General features: G+C 47.9%; 1 protein-coding gene across 1 annotated transcript; it reads left to right on the top strand.

Moving 5' to 3' along the window:
* The first annotated feature begins 206 nt into the window (after positions 1-206).
* TMEM171 (transmembrane protein 171) lies at positions 207-8719 on the top strand. Its single transcript, XM_080804930.1, has 4 exons — positions 207-705; positions 2483-3189; positions 7023-7164; positions 8442-8719. Exons 2-4 carry the CDS (start codon positions 2553-2555, stop codon positions 8638-8640), a joined length of 978 nt encoding a protein of 325 aa, XP_080661056.1. The 5' UTR covers positions 207-705; positions 2483-2552; the 3' UTR covers positions 8641-8719.
* Positions 8720-18594: the final 9875 nt, after the last annotated feature.

Raw genomic sequence — 18594 nt, 5'->3', positions numbered from 1 at the left:
CGGTCACGGGCGAAGCGGTCACGTCTGCCGGCCTTGGGCTCCGAGGCCGCCCCTCGCTGCCCACGGCCGCGCCTCTGGCCCCGCAGGGCAGCACCCGGTGGCGGCCAGCTCCCGCCTGTCTGCCCTGCCCCGCGGTGCCCCCGCCGCCGCGCCCTCTCTGGCACCGCCTCCTTCTGTAAATACAGTGGCGGCCCGCCCTCCGCGCCCGGACGCGCAGGTGGGAGCGTGCGGTGCCGGCCGCCACACGGAGGCCGCGCCCTGCCGGGTGCCCACGGCCCGCGCCGTCCGGCCGAGCGCGGACCCCGAGGCCGGCGCCGGGCTCCCGGGACGCGCGCTGGCGCACGCACCGCGCCCGCAGGACGAAGCCTCAGGTGAGCGCTCGGGTCCCCGCGCTTCTCCGCACTCCCGCGCGGGCTCGGGCGCGGCGCTTTTGCGGCCAAGGCTTGGTGTCGCGAGCGGCGCCGGCGTGGAGGATCCGGAGCTGAGTCTGCGGGGGTGGGAGCTGCAAGCCCGGCCGCCGGAGGCTGTTGTTGCCCTTGGGCTCCCTGACACCCACGAAAGGATTTCCCATAAAAGACTTTGGGCTGGCTTTACCTCGATCTCCAAACGCGGCAGAACCTTGGGCGTGGTGAGATGCTGGCGATTGGGAAATGTCCTTTGGCGAACAGTGGTGGAGAGGCGGATTTGGCTTTGGGGAAATTAAATGTAGGTTGGTATTTGGAAAAGGTTTAATTTTCTGTTAGTGTAGATGTTTTTGCGTCCGTTCGTGAATGCATGTAGGAGACAGACTTGACTACCCACCTGCTATTATGGATGAGGGATTAGTACATATGGCAGGTGTTTAGTCCACTTGTCCATGGATACAGATCCCGTTTCTGGCTTCTTTTTACTCTACTAGTATTTGGGGAATTCGCCTTAAGACATCTGAAGCCTTGTGACTCACTTCAGAGTTGAAGGTACCAGAAATTCAGTGAATTCCTGACAGGACTTTGTAACAGAGAATCACCCTTATCTCTGGAACCAGCAAAAGAGATGACATGATTCAGATTTCTGTTTTTTACACGGCAATATTTTCTTTGTCTCAGAATATTTCATCTTCATGAATATAATTTGTCCAGGTTTAAAATGGAAGCTTATTTCCCTCCTACATTTCCTTCTTTTTCCAACTTCCTTCTGATTCGATTGCACTTTTTCCTGGAAAAGTACTTCCTAGTATAAGACCGGCTATTTGTTTTCTTTACTTAAACTGACCCTCCTTGGATGTGACTTGGGTTTGTCAGGACGGCCTTGGTTACAGCCTCAATTCTGAGCTCCTTCATGTGATCACAGATACATATGGACAAAATATTTTAAGTTTTCTTTCCTTGAGCCAGTAAAAATGGTCTTCACACTTGGGTTGTCTTTTCCACTGCCCCAACTTGAAGTGTCCTGGTAAAATACCCTACTCATGAGAGTAAGACGAGATAACTAAAATAATAAAGTCAATTTGCATACAGTAGACCGTTATTAACAACTGATTTGGGTCTACTTAATACTCGATGATAACAGCACAGGGCTTGGGTGATCTTGTGGGAGGTGCTTTCCCGCTTGATCTCACTTACACTCTCCGTTCAAAGTCAAGTTCTGTTGCTGTTGTGTGCTTTGTAACTGGTGATTTTATCAGCTGCTTATTTTTAACTGAGCCTAAACCTTCTTGTGAAAGTGAAAGGCACCTTGGAGGAGGGTGCGTGACCGGCCGCCTGCACACCTGGGAGGAAGGCTTTGCCTGACCTGTTCCAGACTCCCCTGGGTTACCCCGACCCAGTCAGCCGGGCCCCGGGGTTCCAGTGCCCATGTGAGAACTGAAGAATCACATTTTGACAGAGTTAACTTAAAATCCCCCAAAGTCACTGTGTTCCTGAACTGCCTTCCCCCTCAGTGGAAATGGCTGAATTGCGCCTCCTGCAGGTGTCCTAGCCTTAGAAGAAAGTGGGAGAATGGAAAGTTGCCGCAGTCTAAAATAGGAAATGGAAAGTTAGTTACTGAACGAAAATGTATCGACTCGGAAATGCTCAGAGCAGCTGTGATGAAAAGTGGGATGTCTGCAAATCAGAAATAATCCCTGTAGTTCTTCCTTTACCCACCACTGTTTTGGGGTTTGTTTTGTTTTGTGTTGTTTTGCCGGGGAAGTGAGTTTGTAAGACTCATAACAGGAAAAGCCACACCCAGTTACTTCTCTTGTATGGGTTTTGTTTTTTTAAAAGATACTCTTAGGTGCATGGTAATTGCATTTCCTCTTCTTTACTATCTTCATAAAATTACACATTCAGGAGTTTCTGAATGCCAGTGCTTCTGACTCATAAACCAGCTCATTGTTCCACAGTGTATCACTTGCGCCAAGTTCTATTCCCTATGATTTCATCCTAGAGTGATTTCTGAAATGGCCAGGGCGGGTCCGGGACACCTGTGCCCACTTTAATTCGATGTTCGGTTGTATTTTCAGAGCTGTTGAAACCATTGGAGGGAAGGAAATCCATCCTGCCTGGTTCGGGGGGAAGGGGCCTCTTCCGGCCATGTCTCCTGTAGCTGCTGCTGACTCAGATGGGGACCGGCGAGACAGGCGCGTCAGCAAGCTCATTTTCTTCCTTTTCGTCTTTGGTGCCGTCCTGCTATGTGTGGGAGTCCTGCTCTCCATCTTCGGGTTCCAGGCCTGCGAGTACAAAATCTTCCCAGACTGCAGCCTGGTGCTGAAGGTCGCTGGGCCTGCCTGTGCCGCAGTCGGGCTCGGGGCTGTGATCCTGGCCCGCTCGAGGGCACGACTTCAGCTCCGGGAGGGGCGCCTGCGGGGCCGGCAGGTGGACCCCGACCGGGCCTTCATCTGTGGAGAGAGCCGCCAGTTTGCCCAGTGCCTCATCTTTGGGTTTCTGTTCTTGACGAGTGGCATGCTCGTCAGCATACTGGGCATCTGGGTCCCCGGGTGTGGCTCAGACTGGGCGCAGGAACCGCTGAACGAGACAGACACGGCCGACGCGGAGCCCCAGATCTGTGGATTCCTGTCCCTGCAGATCATGGGGCCCTTGATTGTACTCATGGGACTGTGTTTCTTTGTGGTGGCCCACGTTAAGAGAAACAACTTGAATGAGGGCCAGGATGCCTCTGAAAGTGAAGACAGACAGACGCAGAGCATGGAGCCTGTCCAGGTCACTGTAGGTATGTGGTTGTCGTTCCTGGGCACGCTCACATTGCAGTGGCTGTGGCTTCAGGGCTCCTCTGGGCTGTCCTTGGGCCTGGCCTAGATTCCCTTTTTGTTCTTACACACACATGCACACGCGCACGTGTGCACACACGCACACACACATGCACACGGTGCTGCTGCTTGCTAAGCCCTGTAAGAATCCTTGTGCACATCATCTCCCAGCAATTCCTTGTGATTGAGCACAAGCTTTGGAATAATAAGTCATGATCTTGACTGAGGTCACAGAGCAAATTAAGAGGAAGGTGAGAGAAATTGCTAGCACAGCCTGGGAGCCTTCTGTCATGTTAGAGACCAGCCAAGTGACATTGAAAGCTAGGGCACTGTGTTGGACACGTAGATTCTCATCCCTGGCTGTCACTGGCTGGCTGTCCGTGGTAAGTCCTTAACCCCTTCTAGGCTCCAGTTTATGTATCTATAAAATGATCATTGCATTGCTAAGATCCCTTCTAGCACTAACAATTCTAGGATTCTGTTTGCCCCAAGTCCCTCGATCTTCTGTGTTTTGAGGGGGCTTTCCACACCGTTTCCCACATCGTTTTCCACTTTCTGTAACTTTATCCTTGGCTTCAGGGTGGAGGCAAAGTTTGGAAATAGTGGCCCAGACAGTGATGAAATGTGATTGCACCTGTCACTTCTCTCCCCGATGGCATGTCGAGAGATGACTTTTGGGTTCTTTGGGTTCTGTGGAAGAGATAGATGACGATTTCCTGGGGTCAGGCCCCCTAGAGCACAACATCAGTAGCTGGGGCCTCAGTTTCACACAACCACAGAGAAACCCCACTGGTGCTCATTTTTGAAAATCACTTTTTTTCCCCCAGTCTGCTCCTTTTGAAAAGGTAAAGCTGAAGCCATAGCCGTGACATCTAAAAGGCTAGGCATAGAGCATTATGGGGCAGAAACGCCAGAGGGAAGAGAGTCGGGGAATGAGAGGTTTCTCATGGTTGGGGCTGTCTGCCGGAGGGAGCACTACTCTCTGGGGGAGGTCCCTGTACCGCCAGCCCCGCCAGTACCGGCCTCGGTGAAGCAAGGGCAGAGGGGTTTACACACCGATCCTGGAACTGCAGTTGAAACTCCCAGGCTACTATTTGTGTGGTTATATATTTGCGGTGACCACACCGATATTAGTTATATAGTAATAAGAGCTAGCACAGATACGGGGCTCATTCCAGGGCAAGATACCCATCCAAGTGCCCTTCAAGGGCCTACTCTGTCCAAGTTGTTCACACCTGCGACAACCCAATGAGATACTCTTAGTATCTCCATGTGAGGGTGAAGAAACTGAGGCACAGGGAGAGCACAGACTAGCAAGGGCAGAGCCGGGCCTCAAACCCAGGCAGGGGCACACATCGACTCCAGTCTCTACAGAGCCCTGGGAGGGCCTCTGGGCAGGTGGCTGTAACTCTGTTCCTGCTGGTTTCATCCTTCCCCAAGTGCTGTGGGTTAGCTGTTACCTGACCAAAGGGCTTGCCCTGTGTTATAGGTGTGCTCAGTCCTTTTGGGGAACACAGTGGGGACAAGTATATACACTTTTTTGACACTCATAGTGTTCCACGTAGTTGGGAGCATTTCAACGTGTGTCCTTCAGGTTTCCTATCAGGGGACCTCTGGGGCCCAGCCTCCCTCCTGATGGCTGGAATTGGGTGGCAGCAGAAAGCAGGGCAGTTGGTTTTGGGACATAGTGACTCCTGGGTTGGGAAGGAGGGTCCTCATCCTGATGTTGGGACTCCATCCTCCATCCTAAAATCTTTCCCGCTTAACCCTTTAAGTTCCATCGAACCTGTGAAAGTCTGGCAGCCTAACTCCTTGTTTTTCTTTCCTTTGATATTATGGGATAGGGTTGAAATTTTCAGGAAACGTGCCTTTTAGCCTAATTGATAAGAATCGAGACATTGTCTATCAACGGTCAGTTCCGCCTTATGAGGAATTGGGATCATGAGAGGCAGTTCTTGGTGAAGTCCCAGAATTCAGTTGTTCCTAGATGGGAAGCCCCTCTTCCCTAGATGTGTGCTATCACCACCCTGGGCATACCCGGTGCTGGGTCCTGCACACCCAGGCGGGAACATGAGACAGCTCTCCCTTGAGGGATGTCTGCTGTCAACTCAGAGGACATCGAGTCCTTCAGGATATAGTGAAAGGGCAACTGAGGGGGGATGGGACTGCTTTTAGGGAGAGCAGGTCGAAAGGCTTGGGAGGGCGGGAACAGATGGGCAGAGGCTTGGACAAGCCTCCCAGACAGGTGGTGACCCTGAGCACTTCCTTGTTTGCACTGGACAGGTGACTGGCCTGCTCTGGAGACTTAATCCCAGCTCCTTTGTTCTACACTGTGTAAACAGTCGACCTTACTTCCTCTAACCTACCCAGACCTGTGAAAAAAAATTAAACAAGAAGCCCAAGATAACCAGTAGACGTTATCAAGTTTAGGTGAGCAATGTCTGTCTTAAACCTTCACTGCCATGCGCTTGCAGGAGAGAAAGGGTTAACACATCTTCATGGGAGCCACTGAGGCAGCCAGGAGAGGGGCTGCCAGCTGGAGGGTTTCCTCCCACATGCGCACATGCAAATCCATGCCCCTGGCTGGCTGTAGCTTATGCAGAAAGCACCTTCCTGGGTCCCTTACCAGCACTGTTGTAACCACCAGGCTTGACATCCTCCTGCCTGTTCTCTGAGGCAGGTACAGTTAAGGCTGGCCTGCAGGTCCCCAGTGTGGCAGTTGAGGCCTGTGGGGGTTAAATCACTCACTCGGGGCCACACTGAGTTGGTCATTGGCAGATGGCTGCTTACCTAGCTGAGGGTCTCGCTGCCAGGACACGTGGCCTGCCTCCCTGCTGTGACTTAAAGTCCTCTCCTTCATTCTCCCTGCCTTGTCCTTTGGTGCTGCCAGTTCCTCAGAGGCTACCCTCAAACTGCTACGGAGTGGGGTGCTGCCACAAGTCTAGAATGTTCTAGGCAGCTCACGTGGTGTGTTTGGTATTGGAATTGGAGTCCAAATGAGAGCTTGTGTCTGGTGTCTCTTTCTCCTCCCCAAAATGTGGGCTGTGTTCTGGAGAGAACAGCAGCAACAGAAATGCAAAAAGGAAAAGGAAAAAAAAAAACAAGCTTATCTTGGAGTGTGACTTCCTTTTGTAAAGCTTGAGTGAAATGTTGGGAGAGAAAAGCCTCTAGAAGAGTATATACCACAGGTGCCACGGTAACAGAGACACCCACTGTCCCCTCACCTGTCCTTTGCTCAGAGGCTGAAACTGCATGTAAGGAACAGGCACTTTATCGAACTGCTAATGGCCGGCGATTTAAAATTTCAAGTTGTGAAGGAGAAAAGCTCTGCAGCAGGAGGCATCCCAAGAAAGAAAATGCTTCCCAAGAAAACAAGTGCTTGAGCTCAGACTGACTAGGAAAATATTGGCGCACTGTTTGAAAAAACTGCGGTATGATATATGTAACATAAAATTTACCATTTTAAGCATTTTTAAGCAGAGAGTGACATTAAGTACATGTGCCGTGTTCTGCAACGATCACTGCTCTGAAGTTCTAGGAGTTTGTCATCATCAAAGAGAAACTGCCCCCATTAAACACTCACTCAAATCCCCCCTCCCTGCCTTGCCCAACCCCTGGCAACCTCCACGCTCCCTCTCTGTGAATTTGATAGGCCCACTTTTAAATTCTGGAGCTAGCATAGGTGGTTTGACCTTTTGTATTCATGGGCAAGATACGTAATTAACTTATTTTACTCCTGCTAATGGGCTTGCATTTATTACTCATCTGTCTTCGATGAAATATTGTGTTTCCTTAGGTGATGCCGTGATAATATTCCCACCCCCGCCACCACCGTACTTTCCCGAGTCTTCAGCTTCTACAGTAGCTCCGAGTACTGGGGCTAATGGTTTGCTTCCCAGTGAAAATCCACCTTCGTATTACAGTATTTTTAACTATGGGTAAGGCTTTACATTTGAACATCAAGGGTAGGCGTGTTTAACTTTCTCAGGCCTGTGCCTGAACTCAGGCCAAATTGGCTTTAAGGCTGTGGTACAGGAATAAACATGTGAGCATTTTTGCCGACATGATGTCAGAACTATTGCCTTAATGTTAAGAGGACCTCTCAGAAACGCTGGTCGGCACATACATTACAAATTACAAAAGTGGTTAGATAGGAAGCCTCCTCCAGGGGTCTTCACTAGGCCCCCTGGCAGGGGTGATCCACCAAATGTTTAACCCATTATTAGCCAGACTGAGCATCAGAGCAGGGCTTGGGAGGGCCCCTGCTGTGTTAGGCTTTGCCACTTTTGATCAGGGGAGACCTGGCCGTCCTAGGGGACCTCCAGCAGGTGCAGAGGGTTTCATTACCTCATGGAGGTACTTGGGTGACCCCGACCCGACCAAGCTGAGCTTCTGCTCTCAATCTGAAGTTGATGGGGTGGTGGGCCAGAGATCCAGAGATGGATTGAGGAATTGTCCTGCCTGGAGGAAGGGGAGATAAGGTCCTGGACATTTGCGTAATTCTGTTAGTGAATTTTTGTATTCTTTTCTCCAATGATGAGCTTGCCCAAGCCCTAAATAAATGTCTGTTAACTTAAAACAAACTCCCACTTGCTGCTACCATGAGTGATTTCTGAGTGCCACAGCCTGGCTTTGCTCACATTCTCTCGTGTAATTCTCCTGAGTAGCTGAGATGGCACTCATCATTTTACAGATGAGGAGACCAAGGCTCAGTGAGGTGAGATAACTTGCTCAGGATCACACAGCTGGAAAGCAGCAGAGTGGCAATTCAGAGGCAGGTCTGCCCTTTGCTAGAGCCCACGCCAGGAACCAGTATGCTTTCTTGCCTCCCTTCACGTTTTTGGATTATGATTTAATTTTCTCTTTGTGTAAGTTTGTTTCCCTTATGTGAGCTGTCTCCAAAGACAGAAAGGTAGAGAATAGTAACTCTGCATGCGCGTATACTTTCTGGACGGCAACGGCACGTTCTTACCTTGTCGTGTCTTCTCGATGACAAGGGAAACAGCAATGGGGTGAGACTCTCTTAATGTGACAGTTGGCTCCAAGGAAGGAAGGGATCAAGGCATATCTGTAAGAAACAGAATAGGGAAGAAATTACTCCTTAGTAATTTCTAAATACTCCTAAACACATGTAATCCAACATTTGAAAAGAACCTCATACTTATGGTGTGTTACTCTTCCCCTCTCTTCCCTTTCTGTTCTCCCTCCTTTTTAGTAGGACTTCAACTCCTGAGGGCCAAGGCACGGCCTCCGAGAGAGATCGTGAATCTATATACACCATTTCTGGGACTGCTGTGTCCTCTGAGATCTCAATCACTCCACATCTCTCCTCTGAACTGCCTCCCAGATATGAAGAAAAAGAAATGGCGGCAACTGCAACGTCATCTCCATCTTCTGAGCCTTCCCCACCATGAACTGTGGACTCCGGTTCCATTTTCTATAAATCGATCGCTATTTTATTTAATTTGTTTTTTAATAAAAAAATACAATGGCACCGGCTCTGTTCTGATTCCCCTGGCATTGCAGCATCCACATCAATAGCGAATGTTCTGGATCAAGCGTGCTCTGGACCACAGGAGACGTGGTCCAGCCTCCAGCCCACCCGTAGTCGGTTCTCTCATTGAGACCTGCTACATTCGAAGCGGTGGGTGAAGAAACAAAGGCTCTGAGAGGCCACTTAACTTATTCCAGGTCACAGCACTTCGAAATGGTGAGGCTGAGTTTTGAACCCATGCAGGGTTCTGGAAGTCGTTATCCTGTGCTGCTCAAAGGCTGACCAGAGGCCGTTGTTCATAGTTAACCCGGTTCTGTTTCTAGTGTTAACTGCTTTTGGGCAGAGAAACAAGATTACTCTCATTTCTTTATTATTTCTTCTTCCTCTTCTTTTCTTCCCTCTCCCTCTCTTCCTTCTTCCTCCTCTCATGTTCCCCTTTCTTTCATTTTGTAAGAAGGTAACTAGGCCTTTGACACTGGGGCATTTTCAGCTCACTCATATCTGGAAGCCTCCTTACAGTGAAGTGACAATTTCAGAAAAGAGATTTCTTGAGCTCCTGGGATAACTCAATTCCCCTGGAGAGGTCCGGGAAGGAGATGCCTTTCTGTTATAATGTGCTGGTCCGACTGCGTGGCCCACCGACTTTTAGTCTTATGAGGCTCCTGATGAACCAAAGAGTTGGGCAGCACAGTAAGTATTTAATTCTAGATAGAAACCAGAAATAACCACTAAGTGTTAGCAGTTCTACCTGTGAGAAACTGACTTTGAGAAAATGAAAATCTGTATTAACAGCATGGTTGATAACACAATTTGATGTAGCAAAAATGTGCACATTTTATGCCTTTACACAAGCCATAGCCCCTGTAAAAATCTGTATTACCCAGCAGTTAAGTGCCTAAAAGCAGAACTTAAGGGCGTTAATGCTCCACTAGTTTCACCAAAGTCATGACTGATTTCATGGGAATTGCCACCACCATAAATTACGGAAAACAGTCTGTACCAGCAGCACTGCTCTCTCTCTCTCTGAATTGGACATTTATTGGATTGAACTGCTCTTAAAATTCTGCTGCTTTTTTTCCTGGAAAGTTAATTATTCACATTTTAAAATTAGAACAAAAGGTGGATTATTACCACTTCCTCCTACTGTTATTTAAAATGATGAAGCTGAATTTTCTAGGTAGACTGACTTAGTCTTAAACACTTAGGAGTTCTCCTCAATAACCAAGATCTTTCAATGTGTCAGAGCTGGGGTTGTAACTGAGTATTTTACCTTTGTATGCTAATAAAATTAAAGTGCAGTTAGAGGGCTCCTGGGTGGCTCAGTTGGTTAAGCGGCTGTCTTCAGCTCAGGTCATGATCCCAGGGTCCTGGGATGGAGCCCCACATCGGGCTCCCTGCTCAGCAGAAAGCCTGTTTCTCTCTCTCCCACTGCCTGCCACTCTGCCTACTTGTGCATTCTGTCTCTATCTCTCTGTCAGATAAACAAATTAAAAATCCTAAAAAAATAAATAAATAAATAAAATGCAGTTAGAAAGTCTCAGGTCTAAGTCTGACCTTCTGGTTAGGGAAGTCTATTCAACCTCTGTCAGTCTCCATGGTGCTCAGCAAGGTGGAGCCTGGAGAACCTGGGGCATTGTGAGAGGTCCCCGAGGGTGAGGAAGTCTACTGCCAGACTGAAGTCACAGATGGCAGAGCTGGGGCAAATCATTTGGTCATGGAAGATGCATCCTATGCCTATCAAGGTTCTGGCAAAGGGTGACAGCTTCCGAAAACCCACCCAGTGGACACTCAGTTTTTCGTTTGTATGTGTTAACATTTATTTTTATTTTTATTTATTTATTTTTAAGATTTTTATTTATTTATTTATTTTTTTTGACAGAGAGACAGCAAGAGAGGGAACACAAGCAGGGGGAGAGGGAGAGAGAGAAGCAGGCTTTCCTTCCAGCAGGGAGCCTGATGCGGGGCTCCATCCCAGGACCTTGGGATCATGACCTGAGCTGAAGGCAGATGCCCAACAACTGAGCCACCCTGGTGCCCCAACATTTTTTTTAATTGAAGCAAAATTTATATAACATAAAACGAACCATTTCAAGGTGAACAATTCAGTGGCATTGGGTACATTCATGACATTGTATGACCACTTCCTCTGATTCCAAAATATTTTCATTCCCCCAAAAGAAAACCCATTAAACAGTCATTCTCAATTGCCTCCCTCCCCTTACCCCTTGGCAACCACCAATCTGTTCTGTCTCTGTAGATTTACCTTTTCCGGGTATTTCATGATGTTTTCTGAAATTCATCCACATCACAAAATGTATCAATACTTCATTGCTTTTTAGAGCAGAGGGATACTGCATTGTATGGATAAGCCATAGTTTACTCATCCACCCATTGGTGGATATCTGGGTTGTGGCCACTTTTTGTTATTACGATAAGTGCAGCTATAGACATTCGTGTACAAGCATCCATTAGAGTGCCTGTTCTAATTCTTTTAGTTATATATGTGGAATGGAATTGCTGGATGGTATGCTAATTTTAAGTTTTTGAGGAAATGAAAACTGTTGCCCACAGAGGTCGTACCTTTTCCCACTCTCCCTGGCTGTGTATGAGAGTTCCAATGCACCATCATCACCATCACCATCACCACCACCACCAGTATCACCATCATCATTATTACTATAGCAATCCTAATTAGCATGAAATGGTGTCTCATTCTGGTTTTCATTTCCATTTCTCTAGTGACTAAGCATATTGGATATCTTCCCACGTGTGTTATTTGTTTTTTGGAGACTGAAACATTCTCGTCAGTGGCATAGAAAATCTTATGCCTGAGTCCCTTCCTGTGGTATTGGGAGGCATGACACCCACCTTGTGGAGAACCGTGAGGAGCTCTGTGAGGTCAGGTGGAACGACCCACGCCAGACACACTGTGTGGCCACACTGCCTCCATGCCACGAGAACCTGTTCTTGTGAATTCTTTGTCCTCTCCTGGGGTCAGTTAAGTGGACTAACCCAATCAACCAATTCTACTGAAATGAAAACTAATGTTGGACCAGACAAAGTCCCTTTGTTCTTTCTTTAGTTTACAAGCTTAGGAGGAACACAACAGGCCAAGGGAAGCATGTTTCCAGAGGATGATAGCTGAGGGAGAAGCAAGTATGTGGTCATCCAGTTTCCACCTGAGAGGTGGCAATGGGATAGGGTGAGGCCGGTGGGACATCCTGCTGTGACGTGTCTGTTGGCCTTTGATATGGTTGCTTAGCAGAGGAATGAGGTCAGGCAGGTGGTGGGTGGCCTTGGAAGGGAGGCACCATTCCAGGGCAAGTCATAGGAAAGGAATGGGTCTAAAGATAGGAAGTGAACCTCAGAAGGTGGCCTCAGGTGGGCAGAAGACAGACAGTAGTCTGGAGGGATCTATGAGGGCCCACAATGATAAGAACCAGAATTAACTGTCGAAAAAGTTAACATCCCGAGTTCCATTGCAGACTGGGCCAATAAATCCACATCTCCAGGAGAGCAGTGCTTCTCATCTGGGAACCTGGGAAACACTGCCTGTGGGGACAATAGAAACGGCAGAGGCCACACCATGTGGGCTGAATTATCTGGGATTATGAGCCCCTTGTGACTTCTAGGCCTTCACACAACCCCGCCCATGCTAAGGGTCCTAAAGGGGAAGAATGTGAGTTTGCCTTCAGCACCCCAGTGTGGATGCGGGCTTCACACAGTCTCCTCAGTTGAGCCTTCCTGGCGGCTCTGTCAGGGATGCATGAGACAGCCCCAGGGGCATGGGGAAACCAAGTCAGAGGCCCTTGCCTCTTTCATATGGGGAGTCCTCCCGAATCTCCAGACCGGGGGACTTTGGACTCATGTCTTCGGGAAGGCATGTTCCTTTGTGTTGGGAGCAGTCAGGACTGCTGGGTGCCTACTGCTGGGAGCATGGATGATGTTTGTCCTGACAAGGTGGAGCAGAAGAAAACGTTCTTCAGGTTGAAATGGAAAATGCTTGAAAATGTCTGAATGGGAAATAGTATGAGAATAGTATGAGACTTCCTTCCTCTCAGTGCCTCTCAGCCTCCGATGGGTCAGTTAGGAGAGTTCCCCCAGTCGGAGGGGTGGGCTGGGCTCCTCCTGCTGCCACCCTGGCTTTAGGAAACCCTGATCCTTGCACTTCTGGTGTAGGAACTTCTCCAAAGGAGAGAGAAGTTGGGAAGCACACTGCAGGGGTGGTAGTTGGCCCAGAAGGGTGAAACATCCTCTGACCCTTGGTGGGGAACCAGGCATGGTCTGTCTACATGCCACGAGCCCTCCTGGAATGTGGCATACCTTGGATTCTTGGAGTCGGCTGCCACCAACCCGAGTGCCCCAACAGGAGCAAAGGAGAGGTTTGGGTGCAGCTTTCCCAGGTGAAAAAGGCTTTGTGGGAAAGGGGGCAGATTTCAGCTGGGTGACGCATGTGGTTGTTTGAAAAGGGTATCTGTCCCTCACCTCACTCGGGGGAGTGCCCCTGTCTGCTGCGGGGTGGGGGTGGGGGGGGGCTGAGATGGGGTCAGTGCTAGACGTTCACTGCTCCATCTGCTTTCTGGAAGCTGCTTGGGCCTGCAGGGGCTAGAAGGTGGGTAAGGTAGGTTGGTGGGGGTAGACGAGCCACCACGTTCTCGCATGCTCAACCACTCGAAGGGCATTTATTTAAAGGCCTGTAGGCACTCACTCACCTCCAGGATTCTCATCCTCAGGCTCTCAAGCTTTCCTCCCCCTATGTGGTGCTCAGGCAGTAAAGTTGCTAGGAGCTGAACACCCTCCCACTGCTGCTCTCTCTGGGGAACCTGCAGTGTTGGAGTTGAAGCCCTGCTCCGACAGGTGCCAGGCCAAGCGGCTTCCCTGCCCTGTCTCCTCCCTGCCGCTCTGTGAGAAGTGACAGGTTACTACAGGTCCCATGGGTACTGTCTGGCAGAGCCTGATGGCTTTCACCAGGCCCGTGTCCTTCGTGGCTATGCACTGCAAAGGGGGCTCATAATGCCCAGTTAGATGTGACCACGGGCAGGTCACTGCTCCGTTCCCAGGCTGGGCTGTTTCTGGGGTGCCCTTCAGCCCTGGAAAGGAGCTCAAACCGGAGTCTGTGAGTCTAAAAGAGTCTCCTCTTTTCATAGTAGGCCGCTGACTTTGGGATTCTTTTTCCCTTTGAATTATAATTCAATATTACTACTAATGAAATTAGTGAGTAAAGGAAAAGAGTTTTGAAGTTTTTTAAATCCTTAAGATATACTTCATTAAGCCCAAATGTAAACTTAGAGTAGAAAATTGGAAGTCACTTAAATAATTATTTTTCTCTGTATTACTAATGTGACATACAATTAGCATCATTTATCCCCATTTATATTTAATATTAAGGTTAATTTTGCTTTTAAATTAAATTTTTTTAAAGATTTACTATTTGAGAGAGAGACTGAGAGTGAGAGCATGAGCAAGGGGAGGGGCAGAGGGAGAGGCAGAGAGAGAATCCCAAGCAGGCTCCCCACTGAGTGTGGAGCCCGACATGGGGCTCAATCCCACAACCCTGAGATCATGACCTGAGCCAAAGAAATCAAGAGTCGGATCCCAACCCACTGAGCCACCCAGGTGCCTCAATTTAACTTTATTTTTGAACATATAAAACATATGCTATATTAAAAAGTGTACATAAAGGATGGTCCCATCCTTTCTCCTCTCCCCTGTCCCACCTACCCCTCTAAGTCATCATTCCTCTTATTTCAGTTGTATCCCCCTGGTGTTTCCTTTTTGATACTTATATTTTATAATGTACATTTATATGTAATGTATAACATATACATTACATATAATGTATATATAATGTATTTTATATATGAACACTAACATGCATTGCAACATATATACTGATACATGGGATACAACATTGTTAATTTTATAGGCCTGTGTTTATGTACGCAGGTACACACACACACACACACACAAATACATGCTACTCTGCTCCTTGCTTTTTTCATCTAATACTATCTATTGACAATGACTCCATAGGTAGAGACCTTTCTCATTTTTTGGTATAGCTACATAGTACCCCAAAGTGTGACTATACCATGTGCTCAGCCCTTCCTCTAATTATGGACCTTTAGGTTTGTTTCTAATCTTTTAATATTATAAATAATGCCACAGTGAATACCCTTGTGCTTCTGTTGTTTTTGATTAGACAAGGTCTAGGTTCAGTGCAAACTCTGCATGACACGGCCACTTTAACAGGGAAACGTGGGTGTAATTGGGAGAGATGATGCCAACCGTTCCTCAGAGGGTGGGGGGGCCTCTCACGCTCTAACTGGCAACAGACACAAGTGCCTATTTCCTTACCACTTCAACAACAGAGTGTGTTATCCAAATCCAACTTCTGGATTTTTGCCCGTCTGATAAGAGAGATCCTAGCCCAGGGCAGTTTTCATTTATATTTTTTTAATGAGTGAATTGGGATTCTTTTTAAATATTAGGAGCCTTTTGAATCTTTTTTTCAGTGAACTGTTTATATATTTTGCACATTATTTCCTCAGTTGTCGTCTAATTAAAAAAAAAAATCAACTCCAATCTCTGTGGAGGCAAGCAAAGTCACTTTTCACTCTTACCTTGCAGAGAGATGTCAAATGCAAACTCAGACCAAAGGGGGTTCCCCAGAACACTGTACTTTGCTCCCTCCTTCCCAGACTCACTCTAAACCAGGAGGTGTTGGTGAGTTCTTACATTTTAACTTTTTTTCCACAGGCCCTACTGAGTTGACTGCAGTATTTTGGCATCGGTGCGCTGTCTTATTATTTTTCCAAAATCGTGGCCAGTCAGCTGGCTTTGTTAGAGCAGGGTGTTAATGAAATAAAGGTGCCAGTATTGATATCCATACGCGCTGCTGGCTCGGCACTGAGAAAAGCTGTTCCCCTGCCAGAAGGGAGGCTGCCCAGCTGCCTTCCATTCAGACAGAAGCCTCCAAAGAGTGCTCTGTGGGGAAGGAAGGGGCAATGGCGTCATCTCCAAACATAGTTCACCCGGGGGGTGGGATGGACATTCCAAGTCCCGATACTTTGGAGGCCTGGAGTAGGTTTCTGCCTGGGAATTTCACTGTAAGGTCAGCAGCCGGTTGAGAAGACACATGTGTCAAACAGAAAAGCACGCGGGGCCCCGCGCAGTGTCGTTTTCAAGCTGGCTGCCTCAACTGGCGACGCAGGGGGTGGAGGAGGGGGTTGGCAAGTGATGCCAGCTGCTGGCGGGAGACCTCAGTTCCTCTCCTCGAGGACAGCCACAGGGCTGCACAGCATGATGCCTGGCTTCCTGCAGAGCGAGGGATCTCAGAGAAAGACAGGAGGAAGCTGCAGTGCTTTTCAGGATCTAGTCTTGAGGGCAAACATCATCGCTTCTGCCCCATTCTGTCTGCTAGAAGCAAGCCGCTAGGGCCGGCCCACACTCGAGAGAGGCATCAACTTCTACCTTTTCAACAAAGGAGTCTCAAAGAATTGTGGACATATTTTTAAATCATCACAGTCCTTGAGACCAAAAGCCTTTCCTCCTCTAACTGGAGGGCCGCCTGACCCCTGGGCTGCAAGACGTGTCTTTCTTTCTGGTAGACCCAGTGGGAAGTCAGGAAATGCAGCCTCCTCCCAGGTGGAGAGCTTCCCTCCTGACGAGGTGACTTTCATCACATCTGCTTCCCTTTGGCCTCCTTTTATTTATTTTTTTTTAATTAAAGGTTTTTATTTATTTATTTGACAGGCAGAAATCACAAGTAGGCAGAGAGGCAGGCGGAGAGAGAGAGGAGGAAGCAGACTCCCCGCTGAGCAGAGAGCCCGATGCGGGGCTCGATCCCAGGACCCTGGGATCACGACCTGAGCGGAAGGCAGAGGCTTTAACCCACTGAGCCACCCAGGCGCCCCTCCTTTGGCCTCCTTTAACAATGGAATTGGGTCTGGATTCGAATTTCTGGATCTCACCAAGAGGTTCTTTCTATCTCATTGGGTCTGAGGGGCTGGTGAATCTGGACTTTTACAATTACCTCAGATCAAGGTAGCCCTCTGACAGTGGGCCAGGAAGACAGAGCAAGGGGCTGGCTTTTTAGCACCGTGCTTTTCTGCCCCCTAGCAGTCCTGCCGGCAGGTCGGACCACATCGCTGGACATGTCAGGACACTCAGCACTGCACCTCGAAGAGGGAGCGCACCACAGATCCTCAATGGAAGGACGGTGGATGGCAAAGTGACTGAATTCATCAATGAATGAAACACAACTGCACTGACTTTGATGCTGCTTTGTCAAAAGCTAATATTCCCAGCATTACCTAAGACAAAATTCTTGCCCCTAAATACTGAACGTGACTCTCGTCCTTCTTGTCCTACCTACCAGCTTACAGAAAACACAGGGGATGAAGGAATGTATTACACAGTATCTTCAGAAAATAAGTACTTGAACCCAGAATTTGGGGGATTCAGAAGATGACTTGGGGTGGCTCTTGAGTCTACGACAAGGGGGAAACAGGCAGAGAGACTGTTGTAGATCAAAGGTTGCCAAACCATGACCTGCAAATCAGTTGTCTATTTTTGTAAATAAAATTTTACTAGAACGCTGTCATGCTTATTAGCTTACGTATCATGGATGGCTGCTTTTGTGCTGCGATGACATAGCTGAGTGAGTGCAACAGAAACAGTGTGGCCTGCGAACTACAGTATTTACTATCCTGCTCTTTCAGAAAAAGTTTGCTGACCTCTCGTCTTAATTAAGAGACTGGTGACTCTTCTCCTTTATCAATGACAGAGTAAGTGGTACTGGCTAGCCATTCAGCCATACACCATTAGAACCCTGGATAAAACATTAAATAATTGTTTACAGACATGAAAAAATTGGCAGCACAGGGCTGGACTTTTTGAGAGAAAGGAAACAAACAGGTTGAGCCTACAGTCACCCAGGCTTTCGACTAGAGGCATCTGCATCTCCCAACCCAGGCAGGGGGACCCAAACAGAATACAGAGGTCTCACAGAGCTGACAAGACAGGTGATTCGGGTTGGGGGTGGGGCTGGGGCAGCTGGAATTTCCACAGCAGAATATTTCTGAGGAAGAAATTAACCAGAGAAAGAGTTCCAGGCCATGGGATTCCCTCTGAGACTTTGGCTAAATACTAAGTTCTACATGTATGGGGGAGATGTCACAAACTTGAAAGAAAGGCTACCATGTTGCTGTAAACATAAGAGCTGTTTGGAGCTCATGCAGAGATGGGAGATGCTTGAGTTTTGATCAACCAGTGTGGAAAGCCTTACTGAATCCCAAGGGCTTGGAGTAGGTAGCACTTCAGGATTAGGGCTAACTAGTTACTCTAGATCTGCCTCAGTAAAGCTTAAAAGTAAGTCTTCAAACTATCAGGTTAATCCACATACAAATTAACTTACTGTGAAATCAAAACTTAACAATCTTCAAAGAAAACAACAAGGATAGATCCCATTGACTTTTTAGTCCAAGTTTACCAAGAACTTTAATCATGAATGGATTTTGAGTTTTGTAAAATGCTTTTTTTATGAATCTTTTTCTTTTTCTACATCATACTTTTTGGTAAATGACTATTTCCCTTCTAAGGTCAGAGACAAGGAAGGAAGTTTTCTTTCACCATTTCTAGTCCACATTCTGCGGTGGTCATAGCCAGTGCCAAAAGGCAAGGAAAAAAAGAGTGTACACATCAGAAAGGTAGAAATAAACGTGGTTGTGAACATAGAAAATCCTCAGGATTCGATGGAAAAGCTACTAAAACCAAAAAGGGACATCCAGTAGAGACGGAGAACACAAGGTCAATATATAGTAATCAATTGTATGTCTGTATTTCAACACAAACAACTGGGAAAGGAAATATT

The sequence above is a fragment of the Martes martes genome (genome assembly GCF_963455335.1).
Source record: "Martes martes genome assembly, chromosome: 5".
NCBI lineage: Eukaryota > Metazoa > Chordata > Mammalia > Carnivora > Mustelidae > Martes > Martes martes.
Note: the sequence above shows the minus strand (reverse complement) of the source record. Positions and strands in the feature narration are given on the sequence as shown.

What these genes read in the sequence shown, in the direction of transcription:
- TMEM171 (XM_080804930.1), top strand. Translation starts at nt 2,553, where the DNA reads ATGTCTCCTGTAGCTGCTGCTGACTCAGATGGGGACCGGCGAGACAGG. An exon ending in GCCTGTCCAGGTCACTGTAG is followed by an intron (nt 3,190 to 7,022) that starts GTATGTGGTTGT and finishes GTGTTTCCTTAG; the next exon opens with GTGATGCCGTGATAATATTC. An exon ending in TACAGTATTTTTAACTATGG is followed by an intron (nt 7,165 to 8,441) that starts GTAAGGCTTTAC and finishes CCTCCTTTTTAG; the next exon opens with TAGGACTTCAACTCCTGAGG.